Genomic DNA, 21046 nt, shown 5'->3' with positions numbered 1-21046 from the left:
AAAGCCTTTACGATCTATCAGCAGTGGTCATGGCAACAGTTAAAGAAACATTTCCCACAGTGAGCAGTTGGTTGTACATGTTTTTTTCCCCTCAAAGTGTCTTATTTACAATTATGTGGTAATTCCAAACTAGCCAAACAATAACAATTCTTTTTTTTGTGGTTAGGTAACATTTGTTTTTCCAGTTTCCAAACCTGTTGACAAGGTGAAACATCAAGATGTAGTACTTGTGCACAATGTCAGATTAGTCTAAAGCAAGTGGAAGGGGATGCACATTCATTAATATCAGGAACAACTGCAGAGAGAAAAGCATATGAGAATCGTTTAGCATCTGAAGTGAAGGAGGAGCCAATGAACGTAATTGTACGTGCAAGTGAAAGTAAACATATAAAAACATGGTAAACCGTTATGCATAATTCAATGGTTGACAGGGAAGCAAAAAACACTCCACCAGTCTAAAAATTAAATAAAAACTATTCTAAAATGTGCTGAAAAAAAATAAAACCCTCATTAGATGCATCAACAAAAATAGAGAAAGTGGTTCTTAAAGACAGCCTTGAGTAAGTCCACTCCTCAGGACTTTCTCAACAATGGAATGAGTGCCATCCTCATGTCATTGTTTTTTCCCTCTGTTCTATAATATTTTCTTATTATATATTATACTCTACTATTTAATGTATGTACATCACTGGATATGTGAGCGTGTCCGTGATGCAAAGTTGCTGTGCTGATTGGTCTAAAACTATCGGAAGGACTCTGGCTTGCGTTAAAGTAGGAGTACAGTTGATGGTGGATAACTTAGCATCATAGCATCCTACAGGTTCTACAGCAGGAAGACAGCTGACTGTGAGTGAGCGTGTTGCATTTGTGTGTGTGTGTGTGTGTGTGTGTGTGTGTGTGTGTGTGTGAAGTTGCTATGGGTAAGTAAGTGTCAGTCCATGTTAGGCAGTTTAAGCTTTTTTCTCTTGCTGATGAAACAAAAGTGTCGCACTTTGCACAAATCGCTGCGTTGAGGAAATAGAATGAGATGAGGTGGCATTTGTGTTGCATTAACAGTTAACCCTCCCCCCTTTGCTCTGGCCAGAATGTACAGTCTGCTTATCACGGGCCAAAGGGTGGACGGTAGGTGCTGATTGCTGTCGTTCACTTTGTGGAGTCTCACATCGAGTAATAAATAAGGAGTTCAGCCCCCAAATGATATGTACAGATGCTAGTCACAGAGTGTCAAATCTCCAAGTCTCCAACAATGGGCTCATTGTTCTGTTGGTAGCCAGGGTCTTAAGTTCAGGACCACCAAATATGTGATTCAATTTCATCTCAGTTCCAGTTACAAAGCAGGGCTGTAGAAAGGGGGGGGCGGGGGGGAGTTTTACAACTTTGTCCTCAGTTACACAAACACACTCTGACATTCTCACACATTCACACACACTGACACACTTACACACAAAGTAATGCATCCTCCTCAATCCACACTCAGAGGATAGTTACAGTAGCCTCTCCCAGAGGGAGGGCGTGGCGGGGTGGGAGGGGGGTGTTCTGTTAAGCGCCTTTAAGTCAGAGTACAGAGCTTGGAGGAGTGCTATTGGCGAATCACACAAAGGAGAGGGCAAGAGGGGCAGTGGAGGGGAGGAGTCCTGCGGAGAGAGAGAGAGAAGGAGGTAGGGGGTTATGGGCGGGTCCTGGAACAAGTCCCCTCATGTGTCCCAGCCGGCGCGGTCTGTGCTCTCTAAGGAGAGGGACTTGGTCTTGTGTGGGGAGGCGGGACTAGGCGGGCTGCTGAAGGTGGAGCTGTTGGAGGCGGTGGAGTGACGCGGAGAGTCCGAGTCCTGGAGGAGGAGGAGAAAGCAGAGAGTTCAGATGATACAGATGGACAGAGAGAAAGAGAGAGAGGAGGACAGGGAGGAAATTAAAGAAGCAGAGGACAGAAAAACAACAAATTCAGAGAAAGTTCCAGAACTAATTGCCATCTATTCCAGGAGAGATTGGCTGGCTAGAATCTGTTCATCCATGTATGGCATGAGTTCTCAAACATGATAGAAATCCAGTGCATAGACCAGGAAGAAGAGACACGAGTGAAGTGTGAAATGTCTGCCTGATTTCATTAGGGTAGGGATGTGGTGATATGCTGTGTGGCCTCCATCTCTACATGCAACTCTCAGGTAGCAACAACAAGATATTCTCACAGTTCCAGCTGACATGCTCTTGTCAAAACCACACACAACTGAACAGAGGGGGATGGATGCTGGCTTTTCCCCATATCAAAGCTCTTCACATTTGCTGCAATTGTCGCTGTCAGTTAAATGACCAGACTTGGCCTATGAAGTTGAAAATGTGACACTTTAACCTTTTTTTTATAACTTTAACTTTAACTTTTTAATGTTTATAGTGTATAGACACTACAGACGCAATTTCAGTTCCAGAAACTTCACCAAATGTAATTATGTATTCTTTACATCCCTTATTCAAAAAAGCTAAAATAGAGACGAAAATAACAAATAATTGATAAATTACTACAAGCAATGTGGGGTAATGACTGGACTGCTGGACTTTTTGCCCATATAAAATTGGCAACATCTTGTCTTTGATGTCAACATTCTGGATGAACCATTATGCCTACCAATATTCCTGAGATTCCTATTCATAGATTTTTTGTTCATTAGTTCACATTTACGTTTGAAGGGAAATATAAATAAAGGAATATGGGGAAACAGTATATTTTCAGAAGCACTAGAAGCACTTTTTTGCATTGTTTTGACACCAGCAATGACATGTTGCAGTATCACAACGATAATCTCACAATGTATTGAAGGGACATGAAAAACGATAAGGTACAACATAGACATGCTTCATCTGTATTACAAGTTGACACAAGGGTTGCACACACACACGCACACACAAAGACACACAGACACACACACAGGCACACAGCAAGTAGATATTTATGTGGAATGAAATTGGCATCGCATATTCCCTCTGTGTGTGTGTGTGTGTGCCGTGTGCCGTGTGCCGTGTGCCGTGTGCCGTGTGTCGTGTGTCGTGTGTCGTGTGTCGTGTGTCGTGTGTCGTGTGTGTGTGTGTGCTGTGTGTGCCGTGTGTGCCATGTGTGCCATGTGTATGTACATGTGTGTATGGAGACCCATGCAAAGTCCACAGCACTGAGGGAGAGATGCCGCCCCTATATACACCACTACTCTACAGCACAACCTATCAGCACTCCTCGAGCAATCCTACTGGTCGGAGTCTATGATGGGCATCTGGAGAAGCCAGTGGGATCAAGATGGAGGCGGGGTATGCAGACTGTGGATGGTAAGCTTGCCATTACAAACACAAACACAAATCAGAGCCACAGGTGGTGTGAAAATGTGTGTGTGTGACCAGCCAACAAGCGAGCCAACTAGCCAGCCAGCCAGCCAGCCAGCCAGCCAGCCATCGAGATCAAGGCCTACCAGCCAATGACCCTCTCACATCTTGGGCAGACATGGGGAAGGGATGAACTGAGGGCTTTGCGATGGACCTAAACAAGGGATTGGACGGCCAAGGCAGGCAATGGGGGACTTGTAAGAGTGTTGGTGTGTGTGTATTTGTGTTGACTTTACCTTCATTTTACTTAGCAAGTTCCTTAAGGCCCTTTTCAGATCGGGGGTCTTCTCAGAAGGTGATACGGTCTGCCACTGAAGAGGAGAGTTAACACTTTCAGCTAACAAAAACAGTAGTGGTGGTGGTGGGGGGGAGGTGACAGGGATGGTTGGTGGTGTGTGGTGCAGTACTCCACATGCTTGGGAGGAGTGGGAAGAGGGATGGTCATTCTGAGCTGGGACAACTGAGATGGAGAGGTGGTGTAGGGTGGACAGCCAGGCCAGGGAGGGAGGAAGAAGAGCAGAGTCTGGGGGAGGCTGGGGCCATTCAGAGCCTATCGTCAAGCTTCCTGGCAATGACATGGAGGGAAAAAGCCAGAGTGGAGCTGAGTGGAGGGAAGGGAACAGAGGCGAGCAACCCAGGTGATGTAGGGAACCCGCTAGGAGTCAAGGGGGATGGCGAGGTCGGTTTGCAACAAGCCCACATGGGAATGACAAAGCAGTGTCCTAGGGGAGGCCTTGAGTGTTTCCTGCCACCAGTAAGGTGCTCTTCAGGTGAAGTTGGGATGCCACTAGTTGGCCATACATAAGGGGGCAGACTTCCAGGCCCTCAACCAATCAACAAGAACCATTGTATGTGTTCTCGACCCAACCAATAGCCTGACAACTGTCTCTCCTGGTATGGCCAAATAGTGGCAACCATGAAAATTTACCGCTCTGTAAAAACCACTTCCTTCTTCATTTGGGAAAGCAAAGTCAGGTATACAACTTCAACGGGCAAAAGTCGCCATGTGACTGAACATCCAGAGGTCTGTTCCGCAGCATGAACCTGAACACCACCACGACCATCTACATGAGTTCAGTGAAAGCACAGGGATCTTGACCATATGTAGCCTGTGTTACTCTGAGTACCACTGGCCTATCCAGGGAGTGGTGGTGCTGTGAGGGGGACTCCATTACTGAAGGGCAGATGGTGAAAGGAATGGGTGGAGGTGGAACATAACTTGGAGGTCAATTTGGAGAATCACATTCAGGAGAAGCAGGGCAGCGGGGTGAAGCACATCTGTCTGAGAGCTCAGAACAAAGTAGCCTGAGGTCAGTGAGAGAACCATACAGCTAAACAAGCCCTTGCTTTTCTTCAGAGTTACTGTTCTGATGAGTTCTGATGAGAAAAGCTAAAACTATAAAAGGTTTTTTACTTGACTCTTACCATAGGCTAATGCTAGGGGCTAAAACATCCCTTGTAATTCCTGATTTGGCTGGGTAAAGATGTTTTTTTTTTATTTTGCTTTGGAGAGTTTGTTCTTAGGGGAAAAGAGAGTAGTGCGCATAAGAGAGAAATAGAGAGAGAGAGAGAGAGAGATGCTCTGCTGTTTTCCTACACTCACCTCGCGGTCGAACTGCGACAGGGGTGCGTCACCCACGTCCATGCCGCCTCCAGAGGACAGCGAGCTCTCGGAAGGCGAGGTCATGGTCTGGCGCTTAGAGCTGTAGCTGCTACCAGAGAACTCCCGCCTCAGGGCACTACCATTCTGGGAGTTAGAGCCTGAACACAGAGAGAGAAGGAGGTGGAAAGAATGAGAAAGGGAAAGGAAGAGGGAAAAGGACAGAGAAAGAGGGGGGGGGGGGGGGTGAGGCCACAGACATAAATAGAGAAATGGAGAGGGAGAACAAGAAAGAGGGTGCAAAAGGTCATTCATTTTCATTCTACTGGTATGTTTCAACATACTAGTTCCAAGTGTATACTGAGAAGTTCTAAAATGGCGGTCGAGGATGTTGGTTCTGGATTGGCACTCACGTATGCCCAGCCCACTGCTGGCACTCATGGATCGACCTGGTTCTCCGCGGTTCTTGTTGATGGAGGGGATGCTGGCAGAACCACTGAACGCACCCCGGTTCTCTTGAGCCCGGACATTCTGAAGGTACCACACACACACACACACACACACACACACACACACACACACACACACACACACATACACACACACCACACACACACACACACACCACACACACACACACAAACGTTTAATTAGGGCAAATACGCAGTTTTTATAAGCAGTTATTCCTTTACTCATGATGTTTAAAATGGGTGCATGTTGATAAAGGATAAAATAATTACATGCGGATGGAGTCTGTGTGTGTGTGTTACCATCGGCAGATCCATGAGCACCTGGATTCCGTCTCCTGGGCCCATGTGGGCCACGTGGTTGAAGTTGGTGGGGTTGGAGATGAGCTTACTCCTCATCTCTGGGTCTCGCAGCATCTCTCTGGAGGAGCCAGGGAAGACTCATGAGAGACATGTTCTACTGTGTGTGTGTGTGTGAACATGCACCGTGTGATTATTTAACAGTGTGCCTGTGGAAAAGTTATAAGTCTGTAACTGAGAGTGTTTATCATTAGAGATAAGGCATCTGTGTTCCATGGGGGGCCAGGCTTGGGAATGGGTAACTGTGTGTGTTAGTCTGCGCTTTACCATATCAATATTTTAATTGTTAAATGAATGTGTCCAAGCACTGCTAATGTGTTCAGTTCAGTTCATGTGCACAAATATGAGTGCTTGCTTGTTTGTGTGTGTCTGTGTACGTGTGTAGGTGTGTAGGTGTGTACGTGTGTACGTGTGTATGTGTTTGTATATGTATGTGTGTGTGTGTGTGTATGGATGTGTGTGCATGTGTGTCTGTGTATGTGTGTGTGTCTGTGTGTGAGTGTGAGTGTGTGTGTGTGTGTGTGTGTGTGTGTGTGTGTGTGTGTGTGTGTGTGTGTGTGTGTGTGTGTGTGTGTCTATGTACATGCGTACCTCCTCTGCTGTAACCTTTCCTCCTCAGGCACTCTAAAGGAGAAGCGTCTCTTGTTGTTGATGCTTCGCACCAACTGCTTCCTACTGTTCTCATTCACCTCTGGCACCACTAGCTCATCCCCCTCTACAGACAGACAGACAGACAGACAGACAGACAGACAGACAGACAGACAGACAGACAGACAGACAGACAGACAGACAGACAGACAGACAGACAGACAGACACACACACACACACACACGCACACGCACACGCCCACGCCCACGCCCACGCCCACGCCCACGCCCACGCACACGGCCCACATCACACACACACACACACACACACACACACACACACACACACACACACACACACACACACACACACACAGACAGAGAGAGAGAGAGAGAGAGAAACAGAGGGACAGAAATTTACACATGGAAAAAAAGCTTATACATACTAGAAATGTACGTCAACAACAGCAGAATGACTACCGACTAAAATAATCTTTTTGCTGCTTATGCAAGCCTTTGAGTACGTAATCCACATAACCAGTATATGATACTGATCATCATGCCTAATCCATCATGATTCATCGTATTCGCCCTCATTCTCCTCCTCATCATTCTCATCAACTGGTCTCATTAAGCCAGACTAATCTTATTTACAACGGACTGTAATGTGACACTCTTACCCGCCGTTTTGTTCCTGAAGTAGACCAGTCGCACCGTCTCCCATCCCAACAAGTTCAGTGATCCGTCTGTGTTCAATGGCCGAGCCTGTAATCAACACACACATTCATATTCCTCTCAGGACTTATAATGACTTCAACGTGTGTGTTACTACAGCCACATTGTGTTTTTGTTTATGCGTATCTGTGTGGTTTATGTGGGTTGTGTAAAACCTGTGTAAAACCTTCATATAGACATTTTAAAAGTATAATAATGGTGCCATCAGGGACCTTCTTCAGCGGGATGGTCTGGATCCACTCCATGCTGTTCACATCAAAGACATCCACCGCATTCTCACTGTACACCGACAGATAGGGGGCACTGTAGCCTGTAGTGGGTTACATGGAGCAAACACGATAAGCAAAGCTGATGCCCAGGGCCTATAACCACTGATCCAGAAATAGTCGTATGAACTCCAGTTTTGTCATAAACTGTGGATTATTGCAACCCCAGAACATAGCACTGTGGTAAAACACAGGTTTTGTGTGGATGTCTAATGGAGAGTTTATTTTAGGTCAACAATGGTTTGAAGTGATGCTTGTAAATGGGTCTCTCCTCTGTGCCCATGATGATGAACAGCACAGCTGATGCTGATCCTATGAGGAAGCGCTACAGAGTTTCATGAGGATGGAAGGGAAAATGTTACAGGACCTTTCCCACCAACACCCAGGTTAAAGGGGTTGAGATCAGGTTGATGGTTTTTAGATGCTGAAGGTGTTTGGTTCTACTAACTAGAGGGCTATAATTGATGTGGTATACTACAGGGCCTGTGAGGTGGTGATTATAACCTACTGGGGCTATGAGGTGATTAACTAGGCTCATACGAAACAGCACAATAGAAGAGTCTTTCATCTTTCAGTCTTTCTTATCATACACTAGAAAAAGGAGAAAGAACACTAGAATGGGAGCTCGCCAGCGAGAGGCATGTGACCCGCCACTCCCAGAGTCGGCCCTCTACACGTTCCGCTTTACAACACATCCTGTTCCTGGGATGAAAGCTGGAAACACCGGCCCCTGCTGGGGTATAGTGGAAGTGCGCCTCACACTAAAGGGACCTAAGTACTAGTGGATCTTAAAATATAGTGTCAAGAAAGAGGGTAAGAGAAAATTATGAACAGAAGACTAGATACAGACCAAGGGCAGGAGGAAGAGAAAAAGGGTAAGTACGTTTGTAAGCAAAACAGAAACAAACAGAAAGACAGAGACTCCTACATGAAAAGAAAGTGTGAGGGCCAGGAGAGAAGAGGAAAGTGAGAATGTGACAGAGACAAAGACAACAGCACAAAAGGACAGTGACAGAGGGTAAGACAGCTTCTGGGGGTGGTAGGAGGTTGTATGATGAAGCGGAGCATGTAGTGGACACCTCTGGAAGCTCATACCTACTGCCTGCGATTAGCCCCTCCCCGACAACCCAACCCATCCTGACACCCTAGACAGAGACTCCAACATACACACACACACACACACACACACACACACAGGTATGTATCCACATGCACATATACATAGATAAAACCACACACACACACACACACACACACACACACACACACTTCACTCCCCCTTTTAGCAGTCCCACACCACATACACATTCATAAATACACCAACAATCACAAGCATACATACACACAAACTCACACACATACAAAAACACACATACACACAAACACACGAACACACACACACTTCACTCCCCCTTTTAGCAGTCCCACACCACATACACATTCATAAATACACCAACAATCACAAGCATATATACACACAAACTCACACACATAAAAAAACACACTCATACACACGAACACACAAACACACAAACACACACACACACACACACACACACACACATACACACGAACACACAAACACACACACACCCACCCCTCCCCACCCCGCGGGCACTCACAGCAGGCAGTGGGCACTGCGGGCCACATCAGCTCCTGCTGCCGCGAGCGCCGACCCTGCCAGTCAACGTAGATGCCCAGGCTGCCGAAGCAGAGCAGCAGCTCCTTGGGGGAGAGCTCCACGGCGCACAGGGCGTCGGCCCCCGGCCCCACCTGCTGCCCCAGGAAGGTGAGCGTGGGGTCCTCGGGGTGCAGCAGACTCACGCAGCCGGAGGAGGCGCCCGTCGAGCCCTCGCCGGGCAGGCTGTAGCGGGCAAAGCCAGCCTGCCAGCCCACGCAAAGACGCTCGCTCTGCACTGCCATCCACTGCACCGTGCCTGGCACCTGCAATACAGAGAGGGGATGGTGGATTGGCATGACTGAAAGGTTGGAGGCGAACTTAAAACGTTCAGCAAATTGCTCAACCAGCTATTGTCATATTGTAGATAAGCAACATTTCTTTAGCAGACCAACCAATATAATGAGGTGACACACAGTTCCAATCAAACATACTGGCATTAGACTTTATGGCTGTGTTATAAATGTGTTCTAGGGTCTTTATCAAATATATTAAAACTGAGCTTCAGCTAAACATGAGCAAATACACTTCAATGCCACATCCATGCCTTTTTGAATACAACTGTGGCAATGAAGCTTGCTTCTAAAATGTTCTTAATAGGTGAAAAAGGCAACAGACATGACCATTAAGAAACTTCAGGCACTTTAGAAGGGGTACTGGAGCACTTTCCATACAGTATCTGATTTGTAGTAACTGTTACTACTATAACTAAGCCTGTTGTGCTCTTCAAATTTGAAATCAACTATTTCAAGGTGATTCGAGTAGAGTATTCAAGGACGCAGAGAACCAAGGACCAGAGCGCTTAAAAAAGGCATCATGACATCACACACCCTGTGCTGAACCCAAATTCCTTCTCACCTGGATCTCTCTGATGCGGCGGTGTCGGCTCTTGCTCCGGTTGAGCTCGTAGATGATGACCTGCCGCTTCATGGCCACGCAGAGACAGGTGAGGGCGCCGTGGCGTACCTGACCCCACGCCAGCGCCTGGCAGCCCTTGGTGTCAGCCAGCTTGAAGGGCTCGCTGTCGCGGCCGTCCAGCGAGGCGGCCGGTAGCAGCCGCACATGCCGATTCCGCCCCGACACCACGGCCAGCAGCTGCTCGGTCCCGATCAGCTCCACCTGGTGGACCTTCTTACTGTCGCCCACCCGGATGATCTCTGCATGGGAGTGTGATTATATGTATGTGTGTTGTGTATATGGGTGTGTGAATGTGTGTGTGTTTGGGGACAGAGGGCACAAGATCAAGGCTGGTCCAGCAGGGATGTGTACAAGTTTAGATTTAGAAAGCAATGAAGTCTGAGTGAATCTTTTACTGTGGATAATTGGTAATTGTGGATGCTAACGCTATGACACTTATTTAATCCTGTGTGCTTGAATTCATATAGGAAACTACAGTCTCCATCCATGCCAGCTTTAGATTCTTTCATACTCTCTGGTTAGAGCTTTCTGTCATTCAGCAGACCGCAGAGCAGAACAAACACTTCAACAACAAAGGCATGCTCAATAGATCTCTGACAGTCTGGAAGTCAACAAGGACAAAAAGTCAAACAGCAAGCCTTGCCTCTGGCAGAACTGACACAATTGGAAGTGAATTACAACTGAAGAAAAAAAACACACCCAAAACTACACATCTGATGGAAGGGATCCCTGGAAGCTATAGCCGTATGTCTGGCTTAATCTCCTCTGACAGTGGACCACAGTGGTACACACTCTTTTGTTTCTAGGCATTGGAATGGATTTGCGCTTACCGTCTTTTGTGACGTGGATGACAAACAGGCCCTCTTCATTGCCAAGGGCAACGCGCTCGTGATCTGAAGGGATAGCAGTGTGACAGAGGTGATATGTGTGTGAGACACTTGAGATATTAAACCAAACTAAGACATCAGAGGAATGAGGAGAGAGAAACTGGGAGTGGGGAAACCACTGTACATACTGCAGACACATAGGAAGGACAAATCTTCACAAAAATAGATAGATAATTGAAACAGGAATAATAGAAAGCAAATAGACACACATGAAAGAAAACTAAAAAAATCAAGAGAAAAGGGGGAATAAAAATACTGAGAGAGAGAGAGAAAGAGAGAGAGAGTGAGAGAGAGAGATATTGATAATGAGAAGTAGTCACCGATGATGGTGGCGGTCTGGGTGCCCTTGATGAGGGGCAGGGTGTTGTCGTAGGCCTCCTTGGGGGCGTAGACCGAACGCTCCTTCAGCTTGTGCTTGCGCAGGATTCGCTGCAGCTCGCTCAGTAGGCCCACCCACTTGTTGCGCTCGTGGTCGCTGTCGGCCAGGATGAGGATGGATGCCTTCTGGCCGGGAGAGGCTGACAGCTGGGAGCCCGTCACCTTCGAAAGGAAGCAGCAACAGAGGTGTGGATGGGTCAGCTGTCTGGATGTGTGAGAGTGTGTTGGGAGTCCTGCAGTACTGAGCCAGGAGCTTAAAACATGCCTCAATGTGTATGAAGGAGACAATAACATTTTTCATATCCAATAAAGCTAAAACTGTTTTTTTAACCAGAAACCTTTAAGACACCAATTCAGGCATGCACACACACTTACTCTAAATATGCAGGGGATGTCTTTCCGGTTGGCGTGGATGACATCGGAGGCTAAGACAGAGCTGACTGAAAACTCCTCATCCCTTGACAAAACAGAAGAGCCAGATTAACCTTCTCAGTTGATCACTTACGATGTGAAGTAAAATATGAGAAATGTAGGAAAAATGTAATATAGGCACAGGGATGTTGGAAAATGTGATTCAGTGTGATCCTTCATCCTCTGCATGTATCAAAATCATAGCTGAGCAAATAGCTGGAAAATGTGGTTATTTACTGACCTCATGTCAATAACCTGGCTGACCACCACACTAGGCTGGGTAGCTTTGCCTTCTCCCAGCTCATAGAGGAAGAGCTTAAAGTCACAGACCACCACTAACGCACGCTGCCAACCCTTCTTCACACCTGTGGGTTTGGGAATCTAAGGGGGAAGAGAGATAGAGAGAGAGAGAGATAGAGAGGGATTTCATATTCTTCATTAGCATTAAGTATTCACTGACTAGCTGTGTTATCTCCCCATAAACAAGGCCTAACACCATGTTTTAAAGTTACATGATATTAAGTGCTCAACTAGTGCTGAATAAACAAACTAACTATACATGCAATGTTAAATTCAGAACACATACACGAGCACACACATACACACGCGCGCGCGCACACACACACACACACACACACACACACACACACACACACACACACACACACACACACACACACACACACACACACACACACACACACACACACACACACACACAAACACAAACACACAAACACACACTTACCCTCACATGCCCCTCATATGCTGTTCCGATGCCCCTCTGTGGGTCGATGCCCAGTGGGCCCTTGGTCTGGTCAGGGGGCACAGGGCACACTGCAGGCGCCTTGTCAGCACACGCCACGTGACAGGAGAAGTTACACACTGAGGGCACAGGCAGAGGGAACATACAATGATCCGTCATTACTACTGAGCACGCTGAGCAACGCATATGACCCAGTGTATTTCATTTAATCACTGCTAAATGTGTGATGAAATCTCATTGCCCAGTGTCCTCTTTTGGCCACACAAACCCCCTGTGTCTTACCCTCGCACGTGCAGCCCTGCCGGATGAGGCCAACCATGAGGGAGGTGCACTGGTTGCATTTGGTCGGCATGCTGAAGGACTTCACCACAAACTGGTGTGCTTTAGGCTGTGGGGGAGGGGTGAATTGGGGTAAGCGTTTTTGCAACATTCAAAACAAAATCAAACGCAATGCTAGCACCAGACAGCACCAGACCTGTGCCTGTTTCAGTGGGTCCTGCACATGAGCGCATGAGTTGGCATACCTTTGGAGACGAGGGCCCCAGACTGCCATACCCAGAGCGCATGGTGGGGGTGTGGACTCGGGACGGGTGGTCCATCAACTACAGGAGGGGGAAGAGGACAGGAAACAGTGAATGGGTCTCAGTGGTCAGGTTGAGACTGCTGATGTACCAGATAACATTGTGGGAAACAGATAGACAGCGTCGTTGACGCATTACGCAACTTGTGTCTTAAAATACGTATAGCGCTCCGTGGAGTTCATCATCTGGTACTGATACTAGCTACTAATAATAAGTAGCAATAATTTAATTTTGAAATCAATTAATTGAGTTGTCAACTGAATTTGTCATTAGCCCATCTTAATTGTGTCACTAAGCTTTGTTTGAAAGTAAGCTTCACCGATGTTTTGAAGAGACGATGCCTTTCTTAATAATGTTCTCTAAAGTGAATTAATGGGTGTTTAAGCTGTTTATAACATATAACATTTCACTTAGTTTCTGCCGAGACAGACTGCGGTTCTGGGCTATGTTCCTGTGCTGGTGAAGGAGATGGGGCAGTTGGGTGGGGGTAAGGGGTATGGGGTGGTTTGGGGGCACACCTCGATGGGCTCCATGTCGCTGGCGGTGGATGGGGAACGGGAGCGGGACACTCTGCGCTTGGAGTCCTCATCATGAGATGGAGTGTTGGAGGGGGTGTAGTCCATAGAATCCAGCTATAGAGGGAAAAAGGGAGAGAGAAAGAGAAAGAGAGAGAGAAGGAGAGGAAAAGAGAAAGATAGATACAGGCCGATCCAAAGAGAAACAGGAAAATGAAAAGGGGACAAAAAGAGGTAGAAAGATAGTAAGCAAGAGAGTGGTAAAAAATAAGAGAGACAATGTGAAGGGAAAAGTTGCTGATGTGTGCAGTCCACCCCCTGTAACCCACCGCTGGGTAAAATGTCCCTGGAGCAGTACAAGCACACAGCCAGCACAGGCACAATGCATGCTGGGATACACCGTCAGCAAAATACCACAAACCACCAACAGTAACCCAATCAGAATCAAGGTCAAATATCAGTCTCGACAGCAAATGTTTCAACCAGTGCAATTCTTGAACTAAGACGCTGACCTGTGGTGACACAGCTAAGGTGATTGCAGGTCTGGGGGGTGAAACATTCTGTACCCAAGCAGTCCCTTCTGAGCTGCTGGAGACAGAGCAGTGAATAGGGATTTCACAGTGCAGACTTTCCTCTTCAGTTAACTACAGTGTTAAAGACACTGCAGTTGAGACAGAGCCGACATTGATTCTGATGGTTGTGCAGTACGTTTTGACCAAGCAGAGGGCATGTTCAAACATGCACGAGACACAACACCCAACCCACAAGTCCACACAGACACAGAACATAAGCCGTACTGACAAACACACTAGGACCCCACACTAGGAGCTTGTTTCTCAGCTAATGAACCTGACACACTCCTTTAGAGCTGTGTTGGCATAATTCATGCTGTTAGCATAGGCACATGGTAATCTGCATGGCAACAGTACAGTACATGTACATGAAGACCAACTCTAAGTGAAAAAAGGTTGCCATCTAGAACATTTGAAGTGACATTACACCCAAAATCTAAATCAAGTTCCGAAACAAATGTGTTAAATTTGTGAATCAAACAGACTGCACTCAGTCAATTGTTTCATGATGTGCTAAAATACATTGTTCAATTCTAATAAAAAGATACACTACAGTAAAAAAGGGTCCTTCGAAATATTTGCCTTCAGCTCACTGACAAATTTCATTTTAATGTACAAGACAACAAGTATAAGTCACTTCAAATGTTCTACTTAAAGGGTATCCTGACAGGAACGCCCATAAATGGTATATGATAACATGGTATATTTGTTATTGAAATTCTCTCAGGGGTCTTTTGTAGGAACTCAAAGGGTTCTCATCTAAGGAAAACAAAAGAATAATTTATTTTCAGAGAGTATAGGTAGGTAGGTAGGTAGGTAGGACAGGTCTCCGCTAGGAAGGGGTTAGACCTCTGAAAAATAATAACCCATTACTCAAAAACAGACCCACAATTAGATCCCAAACATGAGGTGAGACCAGTGAGAGTGTGATGTTCCTGTGTGAAACCACCAGGCCAGATGCTAGGGTAAGTTAGCCAAAGTCCACAGATACAGAGTAGTCACTCTACAGAATGCAAGGAAATAGACATGAATGCAACCAACACTTCCCATGTGAAACCACGCGCACAACCTGAAACCCATGCAACACACACACACACACACACACACACACACACACATCTCATCAGGCACAAAGAACAGATGTCCCTTTCCCAAGGCAAAGGACGGCGTAACAATACAAAAACAAACAGCTGCTTACACGTCTGCCTTTGCTGCCCGGACCAACGGAGGGAGATCGCTTTAAAGAGAAAGAGAGAGACAGAGAGAGGGTGAGAGGGAGAGATGAAAAAAAGCAACAACAGGCTGTATGGAGATCTAAGGAAATTGCTGGATGGCCCCAACTCTTGAACTATCCAACCTCACATCCCATTACCTAGCCTAGGCCCAGAGCAAAACAACATGGATCCATGGGAGCCCTGTACCACACCGGTTCCTTAGCCAAAACCTATCTGGATCTGACGGCTGTCTATGCTGCAGTCCTGCTGCACAACTGTCTATGTGTGAGTGCAGTGCATGGCGGAAATGGTGGCCTACTTTCCCCAACTTGTGCTTTGAGTTTTTACAGACAATCCTGCAATGCAATGAAATGCTCACTACAAAACACCAAATCACATGAAGTGGACCATCTTGAGAGTATCTCAATCTGACTATGTTGATTCAAGTCTCAGAACTGCAATTAGCAAAGCGCTGCCTGCACTAGGGGCCTCATATTTGGGGAAACGGTTCAACGCTGGGGTGAGACCAAACCCTGGAGCTAATTGGCAGTGTGTGTCCTATGAGGTCTGCTGTGGGGAACTGGATGTTCCTGACGCAGGGACGGTTATGAGCGGCGCGGCGCTGCGCGGAGGGTGAGGTGAGGTGAAGTGAAGTGGGGTGGGGTTGGGAGCAGGCGCGGGACAGGTTGGGACAAATCTACTGTGCTGTTCTGCTGTCTGTGGAGTCAGGGCAAACCCAACAGGCACGACAACAACAATGACACTGATGAGGGAGAACTGGTGCGCCCTGTACTGGGAGAGTGTGTGTGTGTGTGTGTGTGTGTGTGTGTGTGTGTGTGTGTGTGTGTGTGACACACACAACCTGAAACATCCTCACTACAACAAGAGGAGACAAGAGACTAGAGCTCATACAGCTGTACTGAGAGATAAGATCACATCACAGGTCAGAGTGGTAAAGGTGAGGGGTAGGTGTGTTTGTGTGTATATGTGTGTGTGTGTGTATGTGTGTGTGTGTATGTGTGTGTGTGTGTGTGTATGTGTGTGTGTATGTGTGGTTTGTGTGTGTGTATATATATAGACTATGTTCTGAGTGCTCTCTTTCTCTCTCCCTTTCTCTACGTGGGTGTGCTTGTGCGTGGGTGTGTGTGTGTGGGTGTGTGTGTGTGTGTATGTGTGTGTGTGTGTGTATGAGTGTGTGTGTGTATGAGTGTGTTGGAGAGGGAGCAGGTACACACCAGAATAACAGCCTAATGGACGAACACTAGCACTAATGGTGGTGGCCTCATATAAGACCAAGAAACTTACATCTTCCCAAAACTCAATCAAAGCGGACTCAACTGAAGAAGACGAGGAGGAGAAAGGCTCCTGACGCAACATAAAAACACAAGAAAGAAAAGAAGAACTGAAACAAAGCAGGAGGAGGAGAGAAAGAGTGCCTGACAGAAGGAGAGCAGAGATGGTGGAGCAGGAAGAGGGCTTTCAGGGGAGCAACCCAGTGAATAATTCAGCACACACTGAAAATAACCTAAGAGACTGGCAACCACAGTTCCCAAGACGCTCTCGCTTTTAACACACACACACACACACACACACACACACACACACACACACACACACACACACACACACACACACACACACACACACACACACAAATGCATGTACAAAGAAAGTATTCACAAAAAGTACAGACCAGTATACACACACACAAAACACAAACAGACACACACTCTCGCACTTGCACTCGCACTCACACACACGAAAAAATGCATACAGGAACCCTATGCTTTGTTTGGCCAGCCCCAGCCTGCTGGAGAGATGGACAGCCCAGCAGGTGACTGCTTCACTTCCTGTTGGCCAGTGTTGTGCTGTGACACACAGGATGAGATCCAGTTGCCTTGTGGAATCGGAGATACTTACATCAAACTGATCCAGCCCCGAGGTGGGTGCATTCAGGAAAGCCAGGAAGGAATTCTGGGAGTCCTGGTGTTTAACGCCTGGAAAAAGCCAAAAGAGAAATTATTTTTGTTCCAAAATCCCAGAGAGGAATTTTATGAGTGCATCCAGCAATGGGAAACTCATTACATTTACTCAAATTTTACCACTGAAATGACAGAAAATGGTTGCCACTCCCTGCTACAGGAAAGATAGAGAGAGAGAGAATAAAAGAGGGGGAAATAAAAAATAGGGAGGGAGAGAGAGAGCAAGGGCAGAATAGAGTGAAAAAAACTTGTGAGAAATACGAACGAAGAGAAAGAAGACAGTGTGTGAAAAAAAGAAGCGAAAGGGAATGAAAAGATGGAGGGTGAGTTGGACAAAAAGCGAGGGAGAAACAAAGAGAGGCAGAGAGAGAACGATTAAGAAAAATGAGAGAAAGAGAGAGACTAAATGATAAATTGAGAGAGAGAATGGGGGAGAAGGAGGGCGATGCAAAAGTGGACGGAGGCGTAAGGGGAAGGGTCAGAGGTCGTGACCTAACCTCTCCTGAGGCGGAGCTCCTCCAGCTCTTTCTTCAGCCGCTCCGTCTCAGACAGCAGCTCGTGGTTCCTGCTCTCAGCCTCCTGCAGTTTACTGGACACACACACACACCACACACACCACACACACCACACACAAACACACACACACACACACACACACACACACACACACACACAATAAAATGTTGCATGTCACCACACCATAGAGCACAAATTCATCAGGGGTTCTCTGGCCTGCCTATAGTCTATATATACCCTTGCTCCAAGCACACATGAGATAAAGTCTAAATGAGGCTCATTAGTAAGACAAATCAGGTGTGATCTGTTCATTATGAACTGAGTCATCATAGTTGGGTCTTTTCTGAAAGGCCGAAAGCGTGCAAGCCTGGGCACCAGGATTGATCTACTTTAACATCGCTTTATCCAAATCCATCCAGAAGGTGGCACTATTGTACAACCACAACATCAGAGTTGCCTCCCAGATGAGACCCTGATACTACAGCAGCACTCCAGCTGTAATGGTGACTGAAACATTAACTACAAATACATGACACCTGCTGGACATTGCGCACAGGTGCTTGTAAGACCATGAGATAGCAGAATTATCCATGAGATAGCAGAATTATCCCGCAAATTGTTGAAGCAAAATATTTTTCCCAGAGAAAGCTGAGGATATTTTTTTTCTCTTTCACAATTCAGCTGATACTGCCTATAACTATTTCCATTATACTGGTGAGCCTCTACATTGTATGAGTGTGTCTGAGTGACTGTGCTATGTATATTAACTGCAAATGAGTGAAAGAGATAGAGAATGAGAAAATGATAGAGACGCACCACTCTGCAGAGATGCTGGAGGCCTTGACCTTATTGAGTTCGTCCGAGATAATCTGCTTGGCGCGGATCTCTGCGTCCAGTGCTGACTGCAGCTCCAGACGGGCAGACATGTCCAGCTTGGCAAAGCGCCGCACCTTCCATGGCATGTCCTGAAGACCATATAAGACCGGACACGGTGGAGAGGTTATCAAGATGTGAGGCCTGACAAGTGGACACTGTTTAGGAGACATTTTAAGAGTGTCTGTGTGTGTCTGTGTGTGTGTGTGTGTGTGTGTGTGTGTGTGTGTCTCACCGTGCCCTTGGCTCCCAGGCTGGTGGTTCTCAGACCCTCCAGCTCCTCAGTCATCTTAGTAGCTAGAGCCTGAAGATAACCACGAGCGTCCTTCTCATCGCTCACCCTGTAAACACACACACACACACACACACTCAAAGTTTCTCTCATGAATCATTGTGGCTCCTGAAGGGACCCTAGATTCATTACCATGCAATATGTTGTCTCTGCTCAGTGAACTAGTGCTGCAGCATGTGTTTGTGGTGTGTGTTTGTGGTGTGTGTGTGTGGTTGATGTGTGTGTTTGTGTGTGTGTGTATGTGTGTGTGTGTGTGTGTTTGTATGAGCAGTCACACCAGTAGGGGGTTCTGATGGTATGGTCAGACTCACCTTGCCATCGGCTTATGAAAAGAGTCATCTGTGTGTGGTTAGCACAAATCTAAGAGGCATTACATGGAGTGAGAATTGTCTGCCCCTCTAACCAAGGAACAACCTTGACAATCACTTCCTCTCTTCTGCATGTGTGTGTGTGTGTGTGTGTGTGTGTGTGTGTGTGTGTGTGTGTGTGTGTGTGTGTGTGTCTCACCACTGGATGATCTCTGTGATCTGGGCCTCCCAGTGGGCTACGCTCTCCTTCTTATCAGACAGCTCCCTCAGCTCCTCATCTAGCTGCCTGTTGCTCAAACTCAACTCCTCAAACAAGCCTGTCACCTAAGAGAGAGAGCAGAGTGTGGAAGTGTGTTTGTGTGTGTGAGTTTGAGTGTGTGAGTGTGTGTGGTGTAAGAGTGTGTGTGTGTGTGTGAGATTGTGTGAGAGTGTGTGAGAGAGAAAGAGAGAGAGAGAGAGAGAAAGAATGAGTAATGAGAGGTAGAAAGAAAGAAAGAAACAGACCGACAGATAGACAGATAGAGTTGGAGAGAGGGAGAAGGAAATAAAAAAAAAAAAACAGCTTAATCTTGTGAAAAATATAATAATGACTCTTTCCCATCCTTAATGCAACCAGAAATGTGTCTCAATATTTTTTTTTTTTATCAGAACTCTTTAATTGTCATTTTTTTTTTGTCCAAAGTAATGGACATCGGGTCCAAACAGTAGTAAATTGCCAACCATCATATGACCAATCATATGACAAGATCATACATGTTTTTAGTCTTACCATTGTCACATTGACATCACATGGAACATGAACAGTTAAAATTATTGTTTTTTAAGGTCCAAACAGTTTTTGAATATAACATCATAGATTTTTTTTAGTTATTTTACAATTTAGCAGCAAAAAATGATTGAGAATCACACAATTCTGTCACTTTAGCCTCATTTTCTGTGGGCATCTTTGAAGCAATTTCTCTGTGACACAAAGCAGAAGTGCACCTTGCACTTGTCAGAGTAGACATGTGTTTATCTGTATCAGCCCGGCAATTTGCACCTTGTTGCTTATTTTTTTTCATCATAATTTGGCATGTCGGTCTGCACTTCTGACTACAAGGTCCCTCAGGGCCCTACACTTTGTTTGTATTCCTAATATATATATATATATATTTTAATCTTATATGTGATATTGAGACTACTTTTCAATATGACATTTCTTCCTCACTGACTTTCTACAACACATGTGTCAAACTCAAGGCCTGCGGGCCTGATCAGGCCCGACAAGCCATTTAATCTGGCCCGCCAGCTCCTCAGAATGTTGCTAAAAGTTCCATTGATTTGAATGAGCAACATTGACATTTTATTTGGTATGCCTAATTTTACCTCAGAATTAATAAAGTATCCATCTTTTTATCTATCAGAGCTTGTCTGCCGCGGCCGCTGGTATGTCGAACGCACCACAAATACTGCAAGTCCCACAATGCACTGTCCCCGCGTTGGTAGCATACGTCAATTTAGGGAGCGCTTGCCCCACTGTCCGGCCCTCGATTTACACCCATTTTTTTCAGCATCTTCAACTTCCTCATGTATATTCTGCATATGGAATATTTTTCACTTATTATCAACTCATTCTCTTGTTCTGATGTACTGTTTTTATAGTTATAAGGTAATTCATCAAGAGTTGAGTTCAAAAACATGATTTCAGACCCACTGTCCATTCTAATGGACAGCATTTTTTGAAAAAATCCTGTGTAAAAACTTGCACTGAAACATGTGATATTACAACTTACATCATAC

The 21046-nt window shown here is 46.1% G+C and overlaps 1 protein-coding gene across 2 annotated transcripts in view; it reads right to left on the bottom strand.

Moving 5' to 3' along the window:
* Nucleotides 1–1554: 1554 nt before the first annotated feature.
* Nucleotides 1555–21046, bottom strand: part of cdc42bpab (CDC42 binding protein kinase alpha (DMPK-like) b) — a gene marked incomplete at its 5' end in the record, with an annotated part of 73043 nt that continues 53551 nt past the window's right edge. Inside the window, 23 exons of one of the 2 annotated variants that reach the window (XM_080832218.1) lie at nt 1555–1826; nt 4964–5121; nt 5374–5491; nt 5731–5848; nt 6379–6502; nt 7056–7140; nt 7323–7420; nt 8999–9320; nt 9913–10211; nt 10803–10865; nt 11180–11399; nt 11613–11694; nt 11890–12029; nt 12397–12533; nt 12697–12802; nt 12939–13016; nt 13514–13627; nt 15281–15319; nt 17217–17293; nt 17776–17867; nt 18611–18759; nt 18903–19008; nt 19467–19591. In XM_080832218.1, the coding sequence (XP_080688344.1) occupies nt 1695–1826; nt 4964–5121; nt 5374–5491; nt 5731–5848; nt 6379–6502; nt 7056–7140; nt 7323–7420; nt 8999–9320; nt 9913–10211; nt 10803–10865; nt 11180–11399; nt 11613–11694; nt 11890–12029; nt 12397–12533; nt 12697–12802; nt 12939–13016; nt 13514–13627; nt 15281–15319; nt 17217–17293; nt 17776–17867; nt 18611–18759; nt 18903–19008; nt 19467–19591 (2982 nt within the window). In that variant the 3' untranslated portion in view covers nt 1555–1694. The remainder of the gene's footprint in view (nt 1827–4963; nt 5122–5373; nt 5492–5730; nt 5849–6378; nt 6503–7055; nt 7141–7322; nt 7421–8998; nt 9321–9912; nt 10212–10802; nt 10866–11179; nt 11400–11612; nt 11695–11889; nt 12030–12396; nt 12534–12696; nt 12803–12938; nt 13017–13513; nt 13628–15280; nt 15320–17216; nt 17294–17775; nt 17868–18610; nt 18760–18902; nt 19009–19466; nt 19592–21046) is intronic. The other variant, XM_080832219.1, reaches the window with a different exon arrangement.

This window comes from Sprattus sprattus (assembly GCF_963457725.1).
Source record: "Sprattus sprattus genome assembly, chromosome: 2".
Taxonomy (NCBI): Eukaryota; Metazoa; Chordata; class Actinopteri; order Clupeiformes; family Clupeidae; genus Sprattus; species Sprattus sprattus.
This window is presented reverse-complemented; position numbering and strand designations above follow the sequence as displayed.